At 51.7% G+C, this 17,086-nt stretch overlaps 4 protein-coding genes across 4 annotated transcripts; 2 read left to right on the top strand and 2 right to left on the bottom strand.

Moving 5' to 3' along the window:
• Positions 1–200: 200 nt before the first annotated feature.
• LRP88_13004 (uncharacterized protein) lies at positions 201–1,482 on the top strand (the record flags this gene model as incomplete). The annotated part of the gene is made up of 2 exons (XM_083249388.1): positions 201–391; positions 459–1,482. 2 exons carry the CDS (start codon positions 201–203, stop codon positions 1,480–1,482), a joined length of 1,215 nt encoding a protein of 404 aa, XP_083094873.1.
• Positions 1,483–3,150: 1,668 nt separating this feature from the next.
• Positions 3,151–4,627, bottom strand: LRP88_13003 (uncharacterized protein; the record flags this gene model as incomplete). The annotated part of the gene is made up of 3 exons (XM_083249387.1): positions 3,151–3,663; positions 3,790–4,140; positions 4,193–4,627. The coding sequence occupies 3 exons, from the start codon at positions 4,625–4,627 to the stop codon at positions 3,151–3,153; spliced, it is 1,299 nt and encodes a 432-aa protein (XP_083094872.1).
• Positions 4,628–6,633: 2,006 nt separating this feature from the next.
• LRP88_13002 (uncharacterized protein) lies at positions 6,634–8,467 on the top strand (the record flags this gene model as incomplete). Its single annotated transcript, XM_083249386.1, has 4 exons — positions 6,634–7,023; positions 7,106–7,355; positions 7,500–7,821; positions 7,885–8,467. The coding sequence occupies 4 exons, from the start codon at positions 6,634–6,636 to the stop codon at positions 8,465–8,467; spliced, it is 1,545 nt and encodes a 514-aa protein (XP_083094871.1).
• A 3,249-nt stretch (positions 8,468–11,716) lies between these two features.
• LRP88_13001 (uncharacterized protein) lies at positions 11,717–13,010 on the bottom strand (the record flags this gene model as incomplete). The annotated part of the gene is made up of 3 exons (XM_083249385.1): positions 11,717–11,739; positions 11,790–12,379; positions 12,436–13,010. The coding sequence occupies 3 exons, from the start codon at positions 13,008–13,010 to the stop codon at positions 11,717–11,719; spliced, it is 1,188 nt and encodes a 395-aa protein (XP_083094870.1).
• Between the last annotated feature and the right edge of the window lie 4,076 nt (positions 13,011–17,086).

Below are 17,086 nucleotides of genomic sequence, written 5' to 3'. Positions count from 1 at the left end.
ATATGTCCATCATGTTCTTCGTTCAACCAGGCTGTCCTTCGAGATTTGCCTCGTCAGACCAGCATCGCGTCAGGGGCCTGAATGCAGAGACCATCGCGAGGGTCATCCTCCCGGCCCCTCCATAGCTTACGGCTCCTGATTACTCACCCTTGCGTACCGATCCTGCCGATCCGTCTCCCTCCATCTTCTTCAGCCTCAACTTGTCCATATACAATCAACAGATTGTTCCTGAAGACTGGTTCGACCAGTGGTTTTTCATGGCTGGTCGTGTCCACCCATTTGCGCTGACCTGGGAGGTCGAGCGTCAAGATGGTCTGGAGGAGTCTGTGGATTGCGGTCTCCTTGCATACACCATCCCGGCTCTTATCGTGCGCGACCAAGGCTATCAGCCGTATGTTGTATTCGTCCCGTCCGCTTTCGGTCGTTCTTCCGATTTTCTCTGACCTCTCTACCCTTAGGATATTGCCTCGGAGTCTATCTGCGACCGATCAGTTTCCTCTTTCATCTCCAATTGTCAGTTTTACCGGCCCTGTCGTAGGCCCAGGCCCCGCCCTCCTGCACAAGGAATCTGTGCCCGCCCTGGACGATATCCAGCTCAAGTGCTGCGGCTTCGTCCAGCTGACCACATTTCTTGCCCCCGGAAATCCTGACAAGACGCCGTACAGAGGCTTCCATCCCTTCCAGGTCTTTGTCATCTTCCCGATCCGCGCGAATCCGTGGGCCTCGCTTTGCAAGAAGATGGCCGAGAGGCGAGACACCCAGTTCCAGAGCAATGTTTTGCTGACCTGCACCGGCAAGGTGGCCGGCCTGCTTGGCCATCATCTCATGGTGCAGCCGCCGACCCTCGAGCAGGACTACGTCTTCATCGTCGTTCCGGACTCCTGGACCTTTCTCGACAAGGGAGTTTCCGGGCCTGCCTCACCAACGCCGCCGCCGGGTGCTGCGACATCAGCGGTCCGTTCATCATCTTCTAACCATACGCCGTTCGAGGAGATCAAGGCCAAATTCACAGCGCGCAGACCTGCTGCCCCGCCGACTCCTCTTCCCGCTTCAACGCCGACTCCAGCTTCGACCCCGGGCGAATCGATGTCATCTGTCACCTCAACACCTTCTACAGAGTACCACTACCTCTCCACCTCGCCGACGCTGAAGCGACCAGCTTCACGCGTCGATTACACACCGCCGGCAAAGAGACCGCGCCAGCCGCCGACGTCCCCGATCACTATCCCTTCCTCGGGAACAAATCTTTCGGCCGGCAGCTCGAGCTCACAGGAAACTGTTGACGAGCCCGAACCAAGCTGTGCCGGGAATCAGACCCCCACTGCGTCCTTCATGAGGTCCCTGATGCCAGCAACTCATCTACCTGCACCTACACCCGTCCTTGACACGATCACGGCTGCTGTGTCGGAATCCTCCAACCGTCCGAGCCGGAACCGCCATCCTCCGAAGAATGAACATTTAGAAGAAGTATCCAAAGTTTGATAGAAAGGCTATTTGGGAAATCTATTATCATCACAAAGAGTGCAAATGAGTAGGAAATCGTCTCCCTTTTGTATATTCCACATTCAAGTCGTACAATTAAGCTCTGGTGCCTACGTCGATAATAATGCGTAGCCCAACCCACTCGCTCTTAACCTTAAATCCCCGCTTTTACCCGTCCTTGGCGACCGCACACGTCTTCTTGTGGGGGGCCAGTTATAGTGGTTAAGGCCCTATAAAAATTCTCCCTTTGAAAAAGAGTCTCCCTTTGATCTGACTGCCCACCTGGTTTGAACCAACGGGAGCCCAGTGCACTGCCATTTTAGCCTCTCCTATGATCCTCCCCTCTCCGCTGGGAAAGGCGTCATTGCACCTTAGCGATCGGGATTAAAAGGCAGATTCTACAACATCAAGCTTCGTTCCTCAAGGCTCCTTTGCGCAAACCGCGACCGGTTTGCCTCTCCTGTAATAAGAGACGCGGAACGCGTACCGGCCAGACTTGCAGATTACATAACTGGAGGAAAAAGCAAAAAACCACGGCTTCCTTTCAGGTTGCCTGCCTTCAATGGCGTTCGGCATGGTGTTTGTGTATTCTCATTTAAAGTTATTGGATGGAGAGTTCCCTTCCTCTCTCCTTCGAGTTTGCTTTCAAGGGAAGGCTAGTCTTGACAATAGGTTGCGCTCACCCGAGCATCCATAATACCCGCCGTGGCAATCCACGGTCGCCCGTGCTGCGATACGCCCAAGCATCAACCCAGCCACACATTAGAAAACGCCTTCACCAGGGCTTCATCATAGTGTAATGGAAACACTTCCCGCGCAATATAGCCCTATGGGTCTATTGTTCAGTCATTTAACTTGGAGCTTGATGGTCCTTTGGCCCGCCGTGGGTAGCAGCAACATCGTCCTCTTTCGGCCGAAAGGCACTCTGCACTCTTGAATTTCCGTGGCTCAGGCTCCGACCCGTCTGAAGGGGGAGACCTGCTTAGCTAAGCCGCCGCGCTATACCGAATTGAATTAATCGTGAGCCAAGACTTTTCAGTGGGCCTCACGCTATACCCAATTGAATTAAACGTGAGCCAAGACTTTCTTATGTCAGCGACCAACTTGTCAAACTTCAATCCATTTAATATTCCAAACCACGATAACTTATTCCATAAGATAGTGAAAAATATGGGACTAGTCTCATTTGATTGCATTTTTCTTGCTCTATTATTCATATCATATTTTCTCTGTTCTGACAAGATTTTGTTTTCGGAACTCACCGTCATCCCTAACACCCATTTCTCCATGAGTAAGAAGAAGAAAACTAGTGTAATGGGCTAGTCCTTGCGCTATCTGGGCGCGCCGTTGGGGCTAGCTGTGGGAAATAGCAGGAGAGGAACCTAAATATAGAAAGAATAGCCGAATGTTATTATTGATCCCTTGCTCTTATTAGCTAGTTATAGTGATAAAAGTGGGCGAGTCTATGCCTACTATGATAAGGGCTCGCTCCTCGGAGTCATCCTTGACGATGGTAATTTACCTCGAGGCATCCCTAGTTGTCGCTACGATACATAAGTCTGGAGACAGTATAAAAAGACAGTTCAATGAGTTCATGGAATGCAGTGCTCAAATCTTGGTATCTGTAACATGACCACAGCCCTCAATGTGGTCGGATGCGGCCGTTAATCATCGCGGTCGTATACTCCCCCTGTCAATCTCGCCTCGAATGTGATCCTCCAGTCTGATATTCAACTGCTGCGCTTGGGCCCCGTCATAATCTGGCGGTGGCTCATCCGGCGCCCTCCGGCTGGCGGTACCATCAGATCGATCTGGCCGCGTATCCAAAGTGGCTGTGGCTGGTTGACTGGATTGGGCCTCGTAGGCTGGTAGAGGTTCATCGGGAACATCAGCGCCAGGGCCCATCTCGCGGCGCATCTCTTGATACTGGAAGAGGCGCTCCCTCAACCGGATGTGGGTCTCATTGAAGTCCGTCATGCCGCCGTCGGGAAAGGTAAACTTGACCTCGATTCGTGGAATGTCTGGGGGAATGCCACCCCCAGATACTGGGATGCAGTCTGACTTCCAGACCCATCCCCACCACATCGAGGAAGAGGCCGTAGAGTCTTGGAATTTTAAGATTGGGGCACTAAAGGATTCGAACTTTGGTTCTGAGGTAGGTTTCGATGGTAGATACACGATCTACAAGGTCAGAATGTGAAGGCCAAGACAGCAGAACAAACTCACTCTCTTGTTGGTAAGGAAAAGGGTGCCCCTATCGCTTTTCCGTTGGAACGAGGTGCATCGTGATCTCAGCTCCTGGGGCACAGACAGGTCGCATGAGATCCTCGAGTCGAGCTTCATCAAGATGCGTTCATTGCCAAGCTTGACGAAGCCGCTCTGGTTAAGCATAACCCAGCTATCGGGATTGTCAGGGTCGACTGGCCGGGAGGGAGGACGGCTCGTGATGAGGTAGTCATGCGGGTTGTCCATCGTGGGGCTGGGCATCGAGTGTGGCATAGTCGGTGAGCGCGCAAGCTCGTTCCCTCTGCCGCTTGTTGATGGTTGTGGGGGGTCCGGCCGCGGTTCACCTCTAAAACGTTTGCCATCTGCTTCTTGCACAATCGCCTCCCATTCAGTCTTGCCCTGATCTTTCTGCCTGACAAAGTAGTTTTTGACCTATCGTACACCATCAGCACTAGGAACGTAGCAAGAAGCATCTCCAACTTACCATAACTGCCGTCTTCGACCCCATGTAACCCGCTATAGCCACCCAATCCGACCCGAACGACGCGAGGAGGTAAGGGAAATCATCAGTTTCTGACACACTCCAATAGCTTGATGCTTGGGTTGGTGCCTCCCCCTCTTGCTGCGGGCGAGTGTCTTCCTCGGGTTCTTTGTCGATGTCGTTCTCAGTTGGGTCAGGCTTGACGTCTTCAGATGGAAGAATCTCCAGCCCTTCAATAGTGAGAGGGATTGCATCTAGCGCTAGTTGTTGGAAATGTCTGCCGAGGTGCTCACAGAACTCCATGCCATTGTCGTCACTACGGTTGGACGGATTCCAATTGTCACAGAACGGACAAGATCCTGCCGGGAAGTCGGTGATTGCTCGTGTACACGACTTCGGGATCTTTGAATCACGAGAATCAGCGATCTCTGGGTGCATTTCGACGAAGTGATCCATCAGAGGTTCCTCAGAGGGGAAATTGGCATCGCAGCGGTTACAATACCACAGCCTTCTGTGGAACTCCAGTTCGTGGCCAAACCATTCGTGTCGAGTCGAGAATAACCGAGAAGAGCATTCCTCAAAAGTACACACGTACGGCCGAAGGTCGGAGAAGACGTGTCTCCTGGCAAGGCCCAGTTTAGCGACTGCGCGATTAAGAAAGGTCAAGAAATCGGTTGGACACTAAGTGAATGCGGGCAAACTTACTTCCATTCGTGTTTGGATCCCACTGAATCGAAATCTCGACAAAGGGGACATTCGAAAACCTCGTTATATTTCAACTGCACCCCATGAAACACGAACTGGGTCAAATCAGGGACTCCAAGCTCGCCGTCATCACCTTCCGAGAAGGCAGTCGCAAAGGAAGTCGCTCCGCTCTGTACGCTATATCTAGCCCAGCGTTCTTGTTTTTCTAAGTCCACCGATATGTCTTCGTACGTAGTTGCAGCGACAGAAGGTTGTTTTTCTGAAACGGCGCCACCTCCGAGGTCCACTGATTCCAGTTGGTGCTGTCGGCTGTGTCGACCGAGGATGAACTCGCGGCGTTGAAGAAATGCTTGGCTAAGCCTCTGTTGAAGCCATGGCTGCTGTACTAGCTTCGGAAACTTGTCCTTCAGGTGGGTGATGTGGTTGTCTAGGCTCGGGTTGTCCCCCGGAGGGAAAGTCGCGAGCGGGAGCTGGTTCTGTTCCCGGTCGCGTGCGTCGCGTCGGATTAACATGGCTAGGTTGAAGAGGCGGTCTATCGATGACTTGATGCTGCAAAAGAGTTCGTCCAACTCTGTTGTGGGAGAGGAGAGGAATTTAATCAGTTCGTGATTATTCGGGTCGTTTCGATCTATGCCTTCTAGAAGGGACGCCAAGTCATCCGCTCCTCTATTTGGGATTTCTGTGGCCAAAATGGATCGAGCTAATCACGGCAATTATTATACCTCAATCTTCTCAACCGGATCTGAGGCCATTGCAGCTGGTTGACGCACCTCGACCTCCGGCATCATTGATTTCCATCAATGTCGCGCGGACAGCGCCTTCCATGAGCGAGGCTTTTCGCAGACGCCAATCAAGCGAAGACCTTGATGAGCCATCCCGAAAAGCTCCCAAGTTCATTCCCCAAACGTTGAAACGCCCCTTGACATTGTGCGCCGTGGCTGCCTTCTCGTCGTGCTCAGAGAGCTCGGTTTCGGACAAGTCGTTCAGGTCCTGGAGTGCCTCCTTGCATCTTTGTGCTAGGGCCGATAGACTAAGGCTAGCGGCACCCGCAGAGCTGGCTGCTGTGGAGAGCTCTGGTTCTGCTGACATGGATGATGATGCCATTCCGTCTGCTCTCGTCTGGGAGTGGCAAGCTAATGCCACCGAGACCTGGGAAGTGAGCGGAAGGGATTGGGAGCAGACAAACTGAATAATCGATTATCAGACGCGCCTTCGCGACTGAAGGCAGCGGAACACCTCGACTTGACTCTGGCGATTCGAATGAGCGGTGCTTCTGGAGCTGCCCTGCTGGTTGAAGCAGAGTCTGATTATTCGAGAGTCGCACCCCATGTGACCCTTGATTTCCGCCCCCACGCGAACCGAACCAATAGTCATGACGATGGAAGTGCGGGGTATTCTGCTGAGGAGTGCTACGAAGATTAACCTTAAAGGCTTCTTTGGGCAGGGCTGGTCAATATTGGTAAACTTCTCTCCCTCGGCCAAGATGCCCGTTGCGGACGAGGCTTGAAAGCCGTATTAAGGGAGTCTATTTCGCCTCAAGAGCCGTTAATATTCCAATTCCTGCTACAAGATCGCCGCCTCCCACGCTCAGAACACGTTATCGTCCCATTGTGGAGGTCACGACCTGGTTTCACTCACGGCGTTACAGCAACCTCAGCGCAAGGCACGCCGGACAGAGCTCCATGCACATCGGTCAAGAATTCTTGCCGTGAGCCTTTACCGTCGGTCCAGTGACCAAAATGTCCAGGTTCGAAGTTGCTGGTGTCGTTTTAGGAGCTCTCCCGCTTCTCATGGGGGGCGCCAAGCTGTTCAAATCGCACCTCGAAAAGTGCTCCGTGTGGTGGAAATTCCGCGAAACATTCGAGGGAATGGTAGGGTCCATCGAGGACCAAATGATTGCGTACAGGCAGAATGTCAAGTTCCTTCTGCGGCCTCTGGCTCTCAGTGCCAAGACGGAATTCAGTCTGCTGAACGATCGCCCACCCTCCCTTTGGTACGACACGACAACCCAGGCAACGCTGAGGGAACGAATCGGACATGACGAATTCGCATGGCTCATCAGCAAATTCCGTCGCCTGGATGAAATTGTACAAGAAGTGTCTTCCCTTTTGCCCATTCGTGATGGGAAGGTACGTTAGAATGATGTTTACATCAATGAAGGCCGTTGAACGAGCCCTGATCTGGAAACCGTCTAACGAGCACATTCCACAGGCTTGCCTTCCAGCCCCAGGGACAGTCGATGAGACGACGCTCAGACTGGCTTTCAGCTTTACCAATAAGCGAAAACTGTTGAACGAAGTCGCAGCCATCAACGCGAGCATTCGCGGATTCCTGGAAACAGACCTCCATATTGCGCAAGCCACCGTCCTTGGGCCCGCTATCATGGCGAAAGGACGCAAGGAAGCCTGTGTGACGAGGGCAGCACCGTTTCTAGAACTTCAGACTCAGGCTGCTAGACTATGTCGGTTATTCCAGCCTTCGAGGTGGACCTGTGCATGCAGCAGCTCCCACCGTTGTGGAATCGCAACACACTGGACCTATATTAAATCGCGACGACGCGGTTCATTGAAGTTACTCTTCGGTCCCTTTGACGGAGCGAAGTTAGTGAAGGTCGACTTCTCTAATCCTGATGACGATGGGGCAACTTCTTCTGAGAAGAGCCAAGACCGGGTCAATGTCGACCAAGTCTCCCAGCTCAAGGAACAACTTCGATCAGCGACCGAGTTTGAGGCAGGAATCAAGGCAGGCGAGGAGCATAGTGTTTCCAAACTTATTTTGTCTACCACTCAGGCAGCTCTGCTCCATTCCAAACCAGATGCAGAGACTTCCTGGCAGCCTAAGAAACCCGCCAAATCGCTAAAGCGAGAACGGACGCGAGGGGCAGACACGGCTCCTTACACGTCTGCGAGCACTTCATCCGGACAAAGGTCAGTTCACCACAAGATCGGGATACGATGCCCTTGATGTTCACCAACTTTTCCCACCTCTAGTCAGCCGCAAAATCAGGGGGCAGTGAGCTTGTCTCGTTCTCATGTGCGATTTGCCCCTACACCGAGCCGCACGACGCAGGCTCTCGCTAGGCCCAACCTCGGATCGTCACCGGTAAAGATTGCCTGTGACTTTCTGAGCGATCCCCTGCCATCCGGGAGGGCTGGCTACCTGGAAGATGGCGATAAGATCATTTCTCTAAGCCTTGATCGGGCTGATCAGCCAGGCGCTCAGCAGCGAGGGGCTGAAGACCTTGAGGCTTTTTACAAGTCAGTACCTTACCTGGATGAACGAATTCGCCTAGGTGTGAAGTTGGCATACACCATACTTGGCCTAGGAACATCGGTCTGGTTTCCCCAGGGTTGGGACGGAGATGATATACTCGTCTCGTTAGAACATCCTGCTGTCCCAATTTTCACGCACAATTGCATTCGGTTGGCACTGGATCGAGAGCTAGCGGACGTGATCTTGCGTTGCGTTGGCATTCGCTTCTCGGTCGTTCCGGATCTGGGAAAGGCAGAGTTTGTTCACGAGGTTCTAGCAGCTGTTGTTGAGCCCTTAGAGGACTACGCTAGGAAGTTTTAGCTATATGTAAATACTATGTAGGTGAGCAGTACTATTACTATCTATTTTACGTCGATGGTACAATTATAAAGTAGAAGTGCTATGATGCATTTCTTGTTTTTTTCTAAGTTATATTTAACGTGTACGCGGACTCGCTGCTGTGATCTGAGCCCCACTTGCCGTCTGGCCTCATTACTCCGTACCACAGAGAGTGATCCACAATACTGATTCACAACACCAAGAGCTGTCAGGCTGCAATAACGACGGAATGGTCTGACCACCGCTCCGGCCCCCATAAACGTAGCACAGCTGATCACGCGCCCCCGCAACCCCCCAGTAAGCCATCTCAGTTCGACCAAGGCCAGGTGCAGTTCGGACGGCAAAGTGCATGACTGTTTTGGTGTTGCTGCAGGTTTGAGGCATTTCCGGCAACATTGGCTGGGAAAACACCGCATCTTGCCGGTTTTATCCGCCTTGGCTGCTGCCGGTAGATAAGCAACTCATAGGTCTTCGTATCGTTTGAGGTAGGACAGGAAGCTCGGTTATAACCAGCACCTGCAACGTAGCAGCAAGATTTTTGCTTTGAGGGCGACTAGATAACGCAGACCATCCAGTAGGCTCTAAGCGATCAGCATGGGGCGGGCCGGAGAAGCCAATTAAGTGCAGTCTTGAACGCCATTACGTCTAAGCCTCAGGCCAGGACCTGCGTGGATGCCTGGCTCAACCTGAAGGGTGGGCCGGGGGAGCCAGCTCCGACAGAGCTCACTCCGCTCCGCTGGGTCGCGCGATTGGCCCGACGACAAGAGTAAAGTACACATCTTCACCCATTCCTAGAAACACCACTTCCTAAAGAGTATCAAGAAAATCTTTCTCGCTGTTAATCACTACAATCCAAACTCTGATTCCTACCCTCCCACCCCCCATCCCCCATGTCGGATTTTCCGAGTAAAAAGAGGAGGCTTGATTCAAGCCGAGATATCGATGAATCTACAGATCATTGCTCACGATGCAGTAATTTGCTAAGGTCGTCTATGACCCGACAGCTCGTTGACCAGCGGCACCACGCTATTATAGAAATTTGCCAGTCTCAGCAAGAGCTGAAACTATCCCGTTGCCGGATCTGTCAATTACTTGCATTACTCAAGCCCCCAAGTTCAGGCGACCTGCCGAATTTTCTCCACGCTGTGTCAGCCAGTTGGCTTTTTATGAGACTGAAAGCCATTCAACTCTCAAATCTTCATCTTACGGATACAATTCTACTATGTATTGGTTCGCAGAAAGAACAAATGGAGATGAAAAAACGCAAACTCATGGGCAATCTTCTGGCGATTGAACCGACCGTCGGATCGTCTTCTATTCTTTGGCCTCGTCATCTCGAGCCCCTGGCTGTCGATTACAGTCAAATTCAGTCTTGGATTCGCTACTGTGATGAACATCACCTGGGAGAGTGCACGTTGGAGGCTAAATCTCGTGTTCAGTCTCTCGAAGTCATAGACTGCTTGTCTAGCAAACCTCTGACTAAAGAAACAATATTAACGGACCAAAAATATGCCGCGTTATCATACGTCTGGGGGAAGAACGACAAATCGCAATCCGACGGCAGCAGCGAAATTTCTAAGGTCGTCGAGGACAGCATCACAGTAGCCAGGAGTCTAGGTTGTCCCTACTTATGGGTCGATCGACATGTGCGTTTAATATCGAGTTGCTAGTTGTTCAACAACTGTTAATGGTTCGCAGTGCATCAACCAAAATCACGAATCGAGGAACGAAGTATTCAAAAGAATGGACAAAATCTACTCCGAAGCCTATTTCACCATCATTGCTGCCGCCGGAGAGGACTCCAGCAATGGTTTGGCTGGGGTGACTATACCTCGCGAGCAACAAGAACGTGCGCAAATAAACGGCACACAATTCAGCTACCTTGGTACACCCCCTAGGGAGAAGATTCGGACCACCAAATGGGCTGAAAGAGGCTGGACATATCAAGAAGGGTTTTTATCTCGAAGGAGAATCTTTTTCACCAATGAACAAGTCATTTTTCAGTGCAACAACATGACTTGCCTCGAGTCCTTCAGTATCCCCATGAAAGCTTTGCATACGCCTGATGGTTCAAAAGCAAGACGACTTCCAGTACTTGTCGACATTGAACCGCTGTACATACGCAGGCAGGACATAGGAGGCCATATAATGGAGTACAGTAAGAGACAGCTCTCACATGAGTCAGATTCTCTGAATGCTTTCATGGGGATCCTCAGCTTTTTCAAGACAAAGCATTCCTGGTGCCACTTTCAAGGGAATCCGATTCATCCAGAGAAGAGGCACCTGATCAATGCATGGTATCACCCTAAGCCTGCGACCAGGAGACCCGAATTTCCAAGCTGGTCATGGACAGGCTGGGAGGGGCGCTTGAAATTAACTAGCCGCGACAGTCCCGACTACACACTTCAGTTGCGAACGAAGACCGGAGAGCTAATATCTGTCGATGAGTATATCAAGCTTTGCGGCGAGCCTCAGCAACCGGACATGGAACCTGTTATTCAATTAACAGGGAAAATGATGGATGTGTCATTTGAGTCCATTGACTGGGCTTCAGATGCCGAGGATCTCCATCGTGAGGGACACGACATACTGAGTCTTGAGAATGGAATGTGGGCTGCTCTTCCGTTTACCAGTGATGTTCTGACGTACTCTTTTTTCTATCTCGATGATAAGTCATTGGAAGAAAAAACGGAATTCACTCTTCCGGCCATGGTTCTAGAGACTGGAATACGTTCACAAGAAAAGAATTCGGTCGTTCTTGTTTTGCGAGAGAAGGACGGATATTATGAGCGTGCTGGACTACTCAAAATGATCAACGCATCGAATCCTGCAGCGGAGGACAAAATCCGAACAGTTGATGTGCAGCCAGTCATGTACAAAGATGCTTATGGGCGCTGGTCGACGCGTGCGCCGACGTGCGAGCTGGAAAGGCGCGTCTGGCTGGAGGCAGCTAAGGAGAAGACAATTCAATTGAAGTGAATGTGAATCAGTTGTAGGATGAGAATATCTAGTTCCAGAAATGATTATCGAAATTGGGCTTTCCGAGGCGAGTAACTATTTATGAGTTCTCTCTATCCTTCCTTATCAACTTGTCGGCCCAAACTATTCTTCGCCTCCACAAAACTTGATAATCCGTCATCTTTCTTACCATGACCATTCTGATTATTACCCCCAATATGCTGTCACACTCAGCAATGTAAAATCAGTTCCCGAAGCCATGGCCAGTATACCTCATCCACCCATTGCCGTAGTATCTGAAGATTGCAAATCAGTTTGTAGATGCCCTTCGTATTGTCCGTGCTACCGATCGGAGCCTTCTCCCAGAAGCTAACTCTGGAACCGTTAAACGTCGTAACAGTAAACCACCAGTTGTGGCCGTTTATGATAATGCCGGGTAGAAACTCAGGCAATTCAAACTGTCTTGTTGACTGCTGATCTCGGCGTGACAGCGTAGTACTCGGCTGTCCTTGGCGAAGCGGCAAAGATTGGGTTGACTGAGCCATGCGGATATCGCCTACAACATCAGCCTCAGCTCCATCTTGCTGCTCCTGCGCCAGTCTTGACTCCTCGTTGATCTGCTGAGTCTTGATCAAGTACTTCAGAAACGCCCAGTGTGCCATCTGCCAAACGCCGAGCTGCAGCTTGGCCACGTCAAACCCCTCAGTCGGCTTCTTGGTCTCGATGCTTAAGGCGATGGGACGATTCTGAACAGGTTCAAAGTCGGTGAAGTTGAAGACTTTCCCGGGTAGTTGATGGACAAGGCGGTCGATTGCATCTGCTACTCGTGAAGGTTCTTTCGGCGGTGAGTCATTCCGCGGGTTGATGTGCACGCAAAAGTCAACCTTTTTCGACGTTCCTGGCGTTCCGTAGTCAGGCATAATTGCAGCGTGGATACTAACGAAAATTAGCCTTGGCTACTAGTAGAGGGTTGCTCAGTAGTCAGTACTGACCAGCTTGCGGAGGTAATAAGCTGATTCTTTATCCGTTTCTTGTCTTGGTGAAAGGCGAGCTCTAGCACCGGAGTATGGACCGATTTGTTCCAAGCATCTTCATGGTGTCCATGCGTATTGCACTCGGCCGCCTTGTCCAGTATGTCCAGGACGGTGCTAACTGATGGCGTCCCACCAAGCGCATCACGCTCAGCAGAGAAGTAATGGGAGCCAACCTGAGCCCAGTCAAACTCATCGTCGCACATGTTCCCAGCCTGCAAAACCTCATCTCGCCGTGTCGTGGAAACAATCGCAAATCCTTCCATGACGTGGTCAATTCTGCTCAGTAGTCGGCGCAAGCTTCGAGGCTTGTCGGTAAAGTGCGCAAGGTCTCCGTAGTCAATCCCGCCTGGTTGGAGTCTCCAAAAGTGGAATTGTTTTGAAGGGGAGAGTCGTCCGGATCCAGGGAGCGAGAATTCAGAAGGCTGCTCGAGCTCGATCTCGGAGCGAATGCCTCCAGAGCGTTTTGAGCGGGAATTATCACTACCAGTGGGCTCTTTTCGCTTGTTTGGGCTCGTTTCGCGTGTGTTGGGCATGTTTGGTGAAGCCTTGTTACCAGATGTAATGGAGGGTTCGGGTGTCGGCGGATGGAGGCGTCGTCGCTTGACGGTCCGAGAACCTGCACCTTCGCAATGGCGACTGACTGCGATATTCTCTAGCCAGGCATGAATGTCCATGTCCAAACGCGCGATTGGCAGTCTGCGATGGATGAGAATGTTTGTTTCCGCAATCTCGTTATCTTACCTGCAGTTGGCGGGGTAATGCTGTGTTGCACGTGATTTATCTTACGTGCTCTGCGGCAGAGCGTGGCGGCTGGCCCGAGCGCCACTGTCGCCAAACTTGCCAGTGTTGTAATTAAACGAAATATAGGAAGACGCGACGCGTGCACGGACGACCCAGCAACGTGCACAGACCAGTTTCTATGTAATTGAACGAATTACCAGCACGACTGCGTACAGTAGTAGGATAGGATAGGATAGGTCTCTAAATCGTGCGAGAGAGAGACTATTTGCGGAAGCCCGTGTCTGTGAACGGGCTCCATGAGGGAAGAAGAGGAAGACGGAGAAGCGGACGGCGGCGGTGGTAAAAGTGCCGATACAAGTGTGCCGAGTATGTGCTAGATCAAGGCCGTGGGGCTGGATGACTTGGTTGGTGGAGATGTTATTCTTATGAGGCGGGAAGAAAGAAAGTTGAAACTGGTTAGGGGCTCGAATGGCGGATAAACTCTTGGCCCCAAACCAGATGCTATCAACATCCCACTGGCGCGTGATAGTCACCGAATTATGTGGGAGGGAGGCCTGTGTCTTGCGGAAAGAGAGCGGCTCAGGGGGTTGGGCAGAGAGAAAGCTTTGCCAATGGGGGAAAGAGGCACGAGGGTCGCAGGCGTTGTTACGCTCCGCGAAGACGGCCGGCAAGGGAGGAAGAGAGTGGCCGAGACGTTCAATTCTTTCCTGAAGAGTATCGGTGTGTTCGGATTCAGCGAGCTCGCGTGAATTCGGGCCTAGTTTGAGCATATGATGTGAGCACCTCTGCAACTCAAGAGGGTCGGGTCGGGTGATGATGATATGATGATGACTTACATTCGCATTGGCGGCTAAAGAATGTGCGGAGGACGCGATCATATAAATCGCCCTGTGCGCGTAGAAAATCGGGGCCGCCGGCAGTATCCTGGTCGTGGATCACTTGGAGAAAGCCGCCAAGGATTGGATGATGATGATTCTCAGGCCCAAGTGAAGGCGAGGCTGATGGGATGAAGCAGTCCGGCGAGTCTGATATTGACGAAGTAGAACTTCTCGGCCGAGATGATGACTGACCATCATCTTGCCGAGGAAGGCCGGGAGATGATGATGGTGCTGAGGCCGTCGGTAGCAACACGGCATTGGCATCGGGCGAGGAGCTCTCAGCGTCATCACCGTGGCTACCCTCAATATAAACGGGGGAAGCCGTCGACGATAAGGGAAGAGACACTTCCTCAAACCCAAGCTCGGGACCCGACCAAGACGAGATTTGGGCGGGCGGAGATGATGGGGTCGAATCATCACGTAAGGTCAAGACGGAGAATTCGACGGTAGGTGGCAGCTCCTGGGTGACCGCAGCCTGATGAACAATCTGTTGTACCCTTGCAAGGTGCTGCTGGTCGCGGTGTCGTTGGACGCGGAGACGCGTTCGCCCACGCGGTGATATATCGGGGTCTAACCGGGGACGGCCAGGTCTAAGGCCTGGTTGCTCATCATTTGATGAGGACGAATCTGAATTCGGAATTCCGATTGCAGAGATCTCTTCTCCCTCGTCTTGTCCGGCGGCACTCGACTGGTTTGTGGCTGCAGGATGTGCTGCCGCGGCATGGTTGGGGTTGGGAAATGTTTGCTTATTGATCGGCCGTGTTGGTGCGGGTGGTCCCGCGGACGCTTCCGGTCGCAGATTCGTTTCGCTCGCTACAGTTACCGGTTCGTGAATCGTCGAGGCCGGTCGATTAGCGATTCCTAGGCTTCGGCTTCCCCGATGGGTAATGGGCGGCGGTTGTTCGTCGACCAGGTCTAGGGTAGCAGGGTTGCTCTGGTCCCCATTATCTGCTGATGAGTACGACTGTTAGCTCGCGAGCCCAAGGGGAAGTAGAGACAAAGAAGAGGCATGCTAGCAAAGATGATGCCTTATGCAACCGTTTCTGGAAGCGGATCGCTCGAGTAGGTAACTGGGCGAGTATTATTTAAGTCGTCGAGGTTTGGTTGGATGTGGTGTGCTTGCTGGTTTTGGCGGGCTCCCAGCCGACGCTGTCTCGCCCGCTCCCGTTCGCGCTCGAGCTTATCTGCTTTTTCCTCTGAAGTGAGCGCACGACGACCCATTTTGGCGTGTAGAGTAATAGTATTTGGGCGGTAAAGAATAATGTTTGTTATAATGAACAGCTTACAGACCCGTTCACCGACCGGCTCTGCCTGCTTGTTTGTCTTCGATGGGTATGTTTACATCAATTGAGGCAGAGTTTATTGTCTGCTCTTTTTGCTTTTTTCCCCCTCCTGTTGAAGCCATAATGCTAGCTCCCTATTAAAGCCACAACGATAACTGCCGAGCCAAAGTGATTGATCTTCCCCGTAAGGGGATGGGTGATTAAAATTAAGAGGCGCAGAGTGGCAGGGGTGGGAACTGCCTAGACAACACAACGTCAACTGCCGGAGTCAAATGTCAACCCTCAATGGATTCGGCATATCTTACTTCAAGGCTAATGATAGAAAATAGTAAAAAGGCGTGCCGTGGCAGTCGCTTGCATCTCGATCTCACTCTCTCCTCGATAGTTTAGATATGATATCGACGAGACCTTGCGTATTAGTGGCTTCTAAGGGGCCCTCATCCTGCACGTATGTATCTTCAATCATGCAGCCAACCATGGAGAAATGGTCGATTTCCAGATTATCGGAAATTTTTTCGATAAGGAGGTGCCACGACGATTCAGTGCCAGATATGATGTTGATCGTGTCGAAATAGATTTCCCGAAGTGAGTTTCGATGCCGAAGAAGAAAATCTGCCAACTCCTCGCCGGTGCAGTCTATCAACCCAAGCGATAATACTTCTAAATTTGGGATATATAGAAGCGTAGAAAATCGCGAGAACCTGTTGATATCGTCGCGATACTCGAATTCAAGCATGAATTGTGAAAGCTGCGGGAAGAGCTCAATAAATTCAACGAGGCCGGATTCCCAAGATGGTGGGTCGAAGCTCGGGGGTTCAGGGTTAGCTAGGTCGGGAATGGGGTTATCTGAGTCGAGAATGAGGTATAAATGGCGGAGGCTGGTGATGTGGGTTGGCAGGATAGGAAGCATATGGGGGCTTATACGATTGGCATTCTCCATCTGACTGCCGATATTAATATCGAGATCCTTCAGCTCCAGCTTGCTGATGACTGCTGCGGAAAGAACAGCATGTATGACGTGGCGAATGAGCTCGACGCTTTTCGTTGACAAGAATGTGAGCGTCCTTTGTGGTAGGATGCCAATGGTCTCTTCCAGGCGGTCTAATCCCCAGGGTCGGTTGCTATCGTCAAAGGTGATCCTTTCGCAGTGGGTCAAGTTCGACATGGCTTTGCTCAAGCAATGAAAAGCGTGCTGAGTTTCGATCATTTGCTCCTGGTCTTCCCAAAGCGCGAGATATGCGTCTAGGTCTAACCGGCTCGGGCGATTATCCTGCGGTGATTTGGCACCTGAATCCTCAGTACCAGACGCCATCATCTTCATGATTTCATCATACGGCTTGAACGGAGGGTCTATGTCTTCAAGCTCCTCAAGGGGCAAGAGATGATAGGGGCAAAATTCTAGGGTCGTGACATGTCGAGCGAGACTGGCATGCATCGAAATGTCGACGAGGGTATCTATGCTTCGCCGCTCAAACATGACCTGGCGCGTCTGGAAATAACGCTGAGTAAACAGAGGGGTCGCTATAGCGTGAAAGTCCTTGCATGTTTGTCGAATAGGGAGGAGGTTCTCTGGTGGAAGCTCTGCGAATATGAGGGCAATTATTTCATTGGGAAAACGGTGAAGCGGAGGAGCCATTGTTCGCTGTGTCGTACCCGACGCTGATGGTTCAGAGGCGACTTTGCTCCCAGCCCTGGGCTTCACGAGCG

Source organism: Fusarium phalaenopsidis (genome assembly GCF_050370095.1).
Source record: "Fusarium phalaenopsidis strain FUZ10S chromosome Unknown contig_32330, whole genome shotgun sequence".
In the NCBI taxonomy this organism is placed as follows: domain Eukaryota; kingdom Fungi; phylum Ascomycota; class Sordariomycetes; order Hypocreales; family Nectriaceae; genus Fusarium; species Fusarium phalaenopsidis.
Note: the sequence above shows the minus strand (reverse complement) of the source record. Positions and strands in the feature narration are given on the sequence as shown.